At 58.2% G+C, this 8,757-nt stretch overlaps 1 protein-coding gene across 1 annotated transcript in view; it reads left to right on the top strand.

Annotated features, from left to right (window-relative positions):
• Window positions 1-8,048, top strand: part of TIMP2 (TIMP metallopeptidase inhibitor 2) — a 23,103-nt gene extending 15,055 nt beyond the window's left edge. The window contains exons 4-5 of the mRNA XM_045299688.1: window positions 4,112-4,236; window positions 5,787-8,048. Of these exons, the coding sequence (XP_045155623.1) occupies window positions 4,112-4,236; window positions 5,787-5,984 (323 nt within the window). The 3' untranslated portion in view covers window positions 5,985-8,048. The remainder of the gene's footprint in view (window positions 1-4,111; window positions 4,237-5,786) is intronic.
• The last annotated feature ends 709 nt before the right edge of the window (window positions 8,049-8,757 follow it).

Below are 8,757 nucleotides of genomic sequence, written 5' to 3'. Positions count from 1 at the left end.
GATGTCCCTCCTTCTGCGCACTTGCTGTGCTGTGTTCGCTCCCCATTTCCCGCCAGCCCCCTGGCCGAATCCTCTGAAGCCATTGGCCCAGTGGGCCGATCCAGCGTCTCTGGTATCCAGCTGCTTTCTCTTGGTGTCCCACCCACGTGGGATCGCATGTCAGAGCATCACTTCCGACCCATGCCGCTCCACCGCTCAGATAATCAGCCACTCTGTATCTGCCCTTCTCCGGCCGGCAGATGTCTGGTCTGCTCCCCCGGGGGCTGTTTGGGAGGATGCTCTTGTGGACATCCAGGCAGGTTTCCGCAGGGGTCCATGCGTCCTTTCTGTGCAGCAGGAGTGGAGTCACTGGCCTCGCAGTGCTTCTGCTGGCAGGGTGCTGCTGCTGAGCACAAGGCTTTCAGGGGCTCATCGGCGAACCTCAGCCTGCCAGGAGGACAAGGCCCTCTGTCCTGGAGGAAGGACAGCCGGGGCGCTCCATAGAAGCAAGGATGGCGAGACTTCATCTCACGTGCTTTGGACACGCTGTCAGGAGAGACCTGCCCCTGGGGAAGGACGTCCTGCTTGGTCAAGTAAAGGTAGAGGGGGAAAAGATGAAGACCCCCGACAAGATGGATGGTCACAGTGGCTGCAACAGTGGGCGCCGACGTAACAACGACCGAGGACGGCCCAGCAGCGGGCGGCGGGGTTTTGTCTTGTCCCCACCGTCGCTGGGAGGCGGGGGTGACTGGCTGGCACCTAACAACCCCCGCACCACAGGCATTGCGTTTGAAGTTTAACTTGTTGAGGACCGTCACTGTGATTTCAGGAAAAGCAATCGGAAGAAATAACAGTGTGGCCTCAAGACCAACTGTCAGGCAGCAGTCGTCTGACAGTGCCCACACCATGATGATGCTAAGAAGGAGGGAGGTGGAGACGGTGCAGAGTCCACGGGACCTCGCACCCATTGGGCGTGGCCACACACGGTGGGCTCCTGGGGCCACTGGACAGAGGAACCTGCCAGCATTTCCCACTGCCTGCTTCCTTCCCTTTTCACGCTGCCTTGCATTTCTTCACCGCAGGTCAGGCCCCTGTGGCTCTCCAAGGCTGTAACTCTTTATGGGAGCAGAAAGCCTCTTCTCTCTCCTGCAGAGCAACTGGTGGTTTTGAACTTCTGACCTTGAGATTAGCAGCCCACTGCATAACCACTGAGCCACCAGGGCTCTAGGGTCATGTGTTAGTCCAGGTAGACTAGAGAAACAAATCCATGGACACGCATATGTGTATATGAGACAGCTGTCTATGAAAGAGCAATTGTATATAGAGAAACATCCCAGCCCAGTCCAGATGAAGTCCATAAGTCCAATATTAGCCATATGTCCAATACTAGTTCATAAATTCCACTCCATTCTTGCTGTGATGCCGAATGCAGGGAGATCACAGGCCAGTGGATAGAAAGTTGTAGATCAGTGGCGGTGGAAGGATCTCAGCGCTGGTGTGGGTCTCCACGTGGCTCCTCCAGCTCCAGAGTTCTGGAGACACATCCGTGTGTTTCCATGGGGCTTGTCGATAGGAATGTGTGTGTCCCACCTCCAGGGAGGAAGACAGGAGTTCTCAGAATCCTCAGGAAAAAGCCATGCCCACCCTGAGGCAGGCCTCGTTGGCTGTGACCTGATTGACAGGCTAGACTCCATGCCTGACCGAGTTGATAGATTTTGTAACTGCCACGGGTCGAGAGAGTCTGGATTGACTCAATGGCAGTGAGGTTGTTTTGGGGTTTTTTTTATTCCATTTGCTAGATTTTTTTTCAAATTTCATTTATAAGAATCCCTGGTGGTACAATGGTTAGGTGCGAGGCTGCCAACCGAAAGGCGAGTGGTTCTCACTCAGCGCCCAGCGAGGGGCAGGGGGTTCTGCGGAAGAAAGACCTGGCTGTCTCTTTCTGGAACGTTGACAGCCCAGAAAACCCTCAAAGGCTGTGCCGCTCTGTCCCAGGAGGCTGCTTCGGGTTGCAGTGGGCACCCATTCACAGCACTGTCTGTGCCACCTGAGGAGACAGACCCCCATGCTGCAGGATCCTAAAACCCTCACAGCCATTGGATCGATGACAACTCACAGCCACCCCACGGGGCAGGATAGAACTTTCCCTCAGTTTCCCACACTGTAACTGTTCACAGGATTAGAAAGCCTCATCTTTCTCCTGGGAGCTGCCGGTAGTTTCCAACTGCGGACCTTGCGGATCACAGCCCAGTGGGCAACCACTATGCCACCAGGGCTCCTGGTGCAGGGCCCTAACACCCCCTTAAGCCTAGGGCTTCCAGTTTCCCACCTCCTCCTTTGGGCTGCTTTCATAGGGACCAAGGAGCCCTGGTGGCACGGTAGGTTAAGTGATGGGCTGCTGAGTTAGTGCCACGCCTATGCTGCTCGAGGGATAAGGGTGAGGCAGCCTGCTTCCGCGAAGACTGACAGCCTGGGAAACCTCCCGGAGCCTTGTGCGCTGCCCCCCAGGGTCACTCAGTCAGACCCCACTCTGTGCCAGTGGGTCCTGAGCACCGGGCTTGGCTCCCATCGCAGTTTCCTTGCACTGCCTTCTAGGGGCTGCCTGGCCAAACTGCAAACACAACCGGTCTTAGTAAGGGAAGGCGGAGGAGGCCTAGAGGGTGGGTAACCTGTCAGGCTGCTCACCTTAAGGTCAGCAGTTCAAAGCCACTAGCCACTCTGCCGGAGACTGACAAGGTTTCAGCCTCTGGAACCCAGGGGGAAGTTCTACCCTGCCCTGTAGGGTTGCTATGGGTCGGCATTGCCTCGATGGCAGTGAGCTTTAGTTGGGGCAAGAAAGGCGGGCCTGCAGCCCCATTCCCAGGAGCCCTTCTGTGGGTACAGAGACGTGGGTCTTCCAGACGTACCGTATGTATGTATGAGTCCTGCCCTCGCTGAGGACGCCTCTGTAACAGCGGCCATCCTGTTAATAGAAACATTGTTGCTAGTTTTCCTCAAGCCCAGCTAACCTACGTGTGTAATGCAACAAAGTACTCCTCAGCAGCCCTGCAAGCTGGCCTCACTGCACCAGTCAATGAACTCAAAAAGGGAGGGAGCACGTCTGCCTGGTTCTCAGCGTTTTAGCCCCTCCTACCCCCGCGTGAGGGGCGTGGCTGAGGGTATTGGCCGTTCCTAGCGGCTGAGTTCAGGTGCATGTGTGACCTGTGTTGATGGTTCCTAATGCTCATCTCTGGGTTGACCGTCATTGGGGCATCAGTGACCTTGGTCTGCGCATGCCCAGCTTTGGCTCTTTGCCCCATAGGTTTTAACTCCCTGTATCGTGGCAGGCAGGGCCAGCTAATGGTTGTTTAGTGGAGGCCCACGATGGAGACAAGCCCCTCTCTCTTCCTGCCTGCCTGTTAACACTTCACAAGGTCAGCTTGAAACCACTGCTGCCCCACAAGAGAAAGACGGGCTTTCTACTCCCGGGAAGAGCTCCAGCCTCGGAAACCCACAGGGTCAGTTCTGCCCTGGCCCACAGGGTGGCCAGGAGTTGGCATGGACGCGATGGCAGTGAGCGAGCGTTGGATTGAAATCCAGTAGCAGCTCGGTCTGGGAGGAAGCCCAGCCGGAGGGTACCATGGCAGCAAGGATGGCAAGACTTGGTCCCATGTACTTTGGCCGTGTTGTCAGGAGGGGCCTGGCCCTAAAGAAGGACACCATGCTTGGCGAAGGAGAGGAAGGCCCTGACAGGTGGATTGGCAGTGACCACAGAAGTGGGCTCCGACATAGGAATCCTTGGTTCAAGCACCAGATGTCCCACGGAAGACAAACGAGACCATCCCTCGGAAAGACTGGTCGCCTGGGGTCCCACGGGGCGGCGCTGCTCCACCCAGCAGTGTGGCTGAGTGGTAGCCCGCTCGCTGGTGGTGGGTGTGAGCTGCTGTGAGTGAGTAGGGGGCATAGGAGTGCTGGAGGCGGCTTGTCGGCGTGCGACTGGGAAGCAGGCAAGCTTCCTGCCCCTCGGTTGTACCCTGCTTCCCTCTCAACCCCCCACACCGGATGAGTGTTAATGATTCCGCTCCTGGGCTCCCCACCCCCTCAGCCCCAGGGAGGTGTGCGAGGCCCTGAGCTGGGTGCCCTCTCCCCGCAGGCAAGGCAGAAGGGGATGGCAAGATGCATATCACCCTGTGTGACTTCATCGTGCCCTGGGACACTCTGAGCACCACCCAGAAGAAGAGCCTGAACCACAGGTACCAGATGGGCTGCGAGTGCAAGGTAAGCACTGTCTCCCCCCACCCCACCCCCACCCCCACCCCCGCCAGAGACATCCGGGGTACAGCTGGGTGGTGGCTTCTGTCTGGGTGGAGGGCTTCTCTCACCTGGTCCTGACTTAGGATGAGGCTAGGGTGAAGGTGGGCCCTGAGCCCTGAGGTCCCTTGGGCCATGAGAGTGGGGGTGGGGTGGCCCACAGTCTGCTGGGGGGCTTGCGAAGGCTCCTCCCTACCCCACCCCAACCTCCGCTTCCCTTGGCTTCGTGTCACCCTTCCTTCACTGGGGCCCTGTGGGGCAAGAGTGAAATGGTGCTGGAGGGCCCCTCCCACAGGGCGCCTTTACACTTGGGCCAACAGCCCAGCCACTCCCACCACACTCTGGTTCGGTGTAGATGCCAGCCCCTTTCTCAAGACTGACCACCCAGAAGGCAAACCCACTTAAAGCAGGTTCAAACTCTAACCAGCTCACCAGACTGAGGACAGAGCCATGGAGACAAAACCAGAGCCCATGGGAGGGGACATGCAGGGACAAAGTATCCCGACTGAAGTGGCCAGATGGTTTGAAAGGCAAAATGTAGCCCATAATCCAGACTCCCTGCCATCCAGTCCATGCCGGCTGCCAGCGACCCCATAAGGCAGGGCAGAACTGCCCCCTGTAGGTTTCCCAGACTGTAACTCTTTACGGGACGAGAAAAGCCAGCCAGAGGAGGTGGAACGGGCAGAGCCTCCCAAACCGGATTCTGTCATCTCCCAAGAGCCTCCCATCCCCACCACGCCCCACCCAACACAGATGGCATTCCTGGGACCAGGCACCCCATGGTGGGCTCTGGACCAGAAGGTGCCTGGCCTCACCCTGCTGGTTATAGGCTCTTCTGGGCATTGGGGCCACATCTGCCCCTCAGCTCACTTCCAGCAGTCATGACTCCCCAAAAGTTCAAGGTTCTTTTATACTCTTGAGACCAGTGGTGGGCTAGTGGTAGAACCCTTGCCTTCCATGCAGGAGACCTGGGATTGAGTCCCGTCTGTCAGGGGAAGCTTACATGTGGTTGATGCTAAACAGGCTTCCACGGAGCTTCCAGACTAAGTCAGATGAGGAAGAAAGGCCTGACCATCTACTTCCCAATATTCACCCTCTGGATCTCAAGGGTCCATGCTGCGGTGCACAGGGTCACCCCGAGTCCCGACAACCTGATGGCGCCTAATGGCAACATTGTTATTGGTAGGGGTGGTGTTGAGCCTGCGGGAGGCCCTCTGGCTAAGTGGAAGCCAAGGTCATGGGCCAAGAGTGGGAGAGCCCCTGTTGATGAGGCGTGGGGGTAGCTGGCAGGGAGGGGCACACTGGAGGCAGCTACATAGCCCCCTACCTCCACCTGGACCCTGCCCCGCCCTCAGGCAGTACCTGCTGCTGCTTTGGGGAGGGGGTTTCTGGAGAGCCTCCAGTTCCAGCGCCCCCTGGCCCGAATTCTCCGCACGGGGGATCAGCCCTCGCTGTGCCCGCCAGGCCTGCAGGGATTAACTACGGTGGCCTGATCCCCACCCCCTCCGCCCCCCCAGATCTCGCGCTGCCCTATGATCCCATGCTACGTGTCCTCGCCGGACGAGTGCCTGTGGATGGACTGGGTGTCGGAGAAGAGCATCAACGGCCACCAGGCCAGGTTCTTCGCCTGCATCAAGCGGAGCGACGGTTCCTGTGCTTGGTACCGCGGCAGCGCGCCCCCCAAGCAGGAGTTTCTGGACATCGAGGACCCGTAGGCGGCGCCCCGCCTGGGCCAAGGAGGAGCCCCCAGGGCCTCAGACTGGCCTGCGTCCACACCTTCCTGGGAGCAGCAGGACAAGGCGGGGGCCGCGGCACCCTTTCCCTTTTCCGCCCCCGGCTGTGTGTCTGCACGGGGAGGGGCCGGGGTCTCACTCCACACCAAGCCCCTTCCCTAAGCGTCTCCATCCTCTGACCTCCCCCTCCTCCGCCGCCTTGGCACCGGGTCGGCGCTGACCGGGCCCGCACCGGGGGGCCTCCCTGGCCTGGAAACAGGCATTTTGCAGAAATTTTTGAGGGTCGTCATGAGACTGTGTAGCAGGTCTACCAGGTCCCTTTCGTCTTGAGAGGGGCATGTCCCTCGTTTCCTGCAGCTTCCTTGCCCCGCCCGTTTTGTGTACCCAGAGCAGCAGTTCCCACCCCTCGCCAGTGCCCGCTCTTCAACACCCCAAATCCAGGAGATGGACCTCCTCTAAAGAACCCCAATCCTATCAAGGACATGATTTCACCTGGAGCAATGATGAGGAGACTGCGGCTGTGGGGACCCTTCCCCTCCCCCCACGTACACATATACACACCCATACACAGACTCCCTGGGGGGAACCTGCCTGAGTTTGCTCCCAGGGCAGGGTCGTAAAGGGACCCTTGGGGGACCATAGAATTCAATTCTGGGCCTCTGGGCCTACTTTCCTCTTCCCACACCTGCAGAGCCAGGCCCCCACCAGAGCAGCAGAGCTTGGCTCAGCCTGGTTTGTGTACCGGGCACCCCGTTTGCACATTCTGAGGACGTGAACACCCCAGTCCTGCTGGGCCCCCGACAGCCCAGGAGGGCGCCGGACCCAGCACATGGCCTAGGCTCAGCATTATCTTCATCTGGGGCGGCCCCTCGCTCGCTGCCCACCCCAAATTAGCTAAGGGCATTATGCAGCCCCCGCCCCCAGGAAAAGGTTTGGGTGGAAGGTGGCTGTTCTCACTGGACAGCCACCCCCCCATCCCCCCTCCATGGCCTGCTTTCAGAAACAGCCCCCCTGTAGACGAGGGGCCCTCAGGTGGGGTCCAGTTGCTTCTACTTCCTATAAGACAAGGACTGCCCCAGGAGAAAGAGGGCTCCACCTGTTCCCAGAAAGACAACCCCATGGCAACGGGCCGAGGCAGAAGTGCCCAGCCCTGGCCAGCGTGGGAAGGATGTGAGATCCCTGAAGACGCATGCGTAGGATATAAACGCACGCGCATGCACACATAACACAGGCAGGCGGCCTGTGAGTAGGCCTGCTCCTAAGCATGCTCCGTCCTGCAGCGACCTTCAAGGCCCTTCCGAGACCCCCTACTGCCGCTCTCTGCTCCAGGGCCTGCTTTGGACCAGTGTCTTCCTTCCTCGGGGACACACGGGGGACTGTCCACACACCAGCCCTTGCTCCCCAGAGCATTTCTGCGCTGGACGGTGATGGAGAGCTCATCAGGTGTCCCTGTGATGCCCGCAGACTCCAATCGCTCCAGTATAACAGCCCCGCCCCATCTGCTTGCTGTAGGGTGATACCATCCGTAACATTTTCTCTTGTCTGCGCTGGGTTACCTGTCCGTTGTGAATGCCTGGGTTGGTGTTTAGTATTTGAGACCCTCTGTAACCATCCCTGTGCCCTATGTCTTACTACCCTTGGTAGGTGTCAGACTTGCACTATTTTCTTTTTCTTTTTAATAATTAAAAAGACAAAAAAGGTGACATGTTCGGCACCATAGAAGCCTCTGACCCAAAGCAGATGCAGCACCAGGGCTGCGGAGGTGGAGGGCCTTCGGATTGAGCTCTCCCCACCCCCACGGGGCTCCCCGTCATGCTGAGCAGAGAGCCCGACAGCAAACAAGACGCGATCGGAGAGCTGGGGGCAGCCGCCGGACAGAGCCCCTCCAAGACCCTCCCCAGGAAATTGTTGTGCCGTGTATGTACAGTTTCAGAGGCCCCCCCCCCTTGGGCTGGTTTTTTTATGAGTTTAGATTCAAACACTGCTCCTGCCTCCCTTCATGCAAGCAACTCAAAAGTATTTAAAATAAAGTTTACATGATAGCTATTTTTGAATCTTTGCTTGGTGGCTATTAGCAAAATATCAGGCCTGCTGCTGTAATGTAAAGCTTTCTCAACTTTGGGCTTCCCCAGCCCCCCCAGAGAAAGGTTTCGCAGGGAGGGCAGTGTGTACCGTGTGTGTGTGTGTGTGTGTGTGTGTGTGTGTGTGTGTGTTTAGTCTGGCCTGTGAAGTCTGAGACCTTCTTGGGCTGGGAACAGCTGAGCAGGTCTCCAGTGCCCAGTTCAGTCATTGGACAATAAGCAAGATCAAAGAAAGGGCTGGCTGCTCCAGGGTGCGGCTGTGTCCGAGGTGCAGGGCTATGCCGTGTTGGATAGTCGGACTGCTGACTGCAAAGTTGGTGGTTCAGGCCCACAGCTGCCCCTTGGAAGAAAGGAGGCCGACCCGTCCGCTCCTTTATGGAAAGCCTACATGGGGCCACTGAGTCGGGATGGGCTTGAGGTGGGCCTGGCTACTGCCAGGTCAGCACAGCTGAATGTAACCAGAGTGTTGGCAGGACACCCCACCTGGCAGGACACCCCACCATCACACCCACATCTGTGTCCCTAAGCCCACAGTGCCACTTGTTTCTCGCCCCTGACTGATTATAAGGACCCACCCTGTCATGTGGTGCACTGTCGCCAGGAAGTGGGACGCCAAGACATCGCCAATACCATAACTTAACCTGTGGAAGCAGGAATTGCCCATCATGGCCTGC

This window comes from Echinops telfairi, unplaced genomic scaffold (assembly GCF_000313985.2).
Source record: "Echinops telfairi isolate 266 unplaced genomic scaffold, ASM31398v2 ScPeMD7_7458;HRSCAF=8496, whole genome shotgun sequence".
Lineage (NCBI taxonomy): Eukaryota > Metazoa > Chordata > Mammalia > Afrosoricida > Tenrecidae > Echinops > Echinops telfairi.
This window is presented reverse-complemented; position numbering and strand designations above follow the sequence as displayed.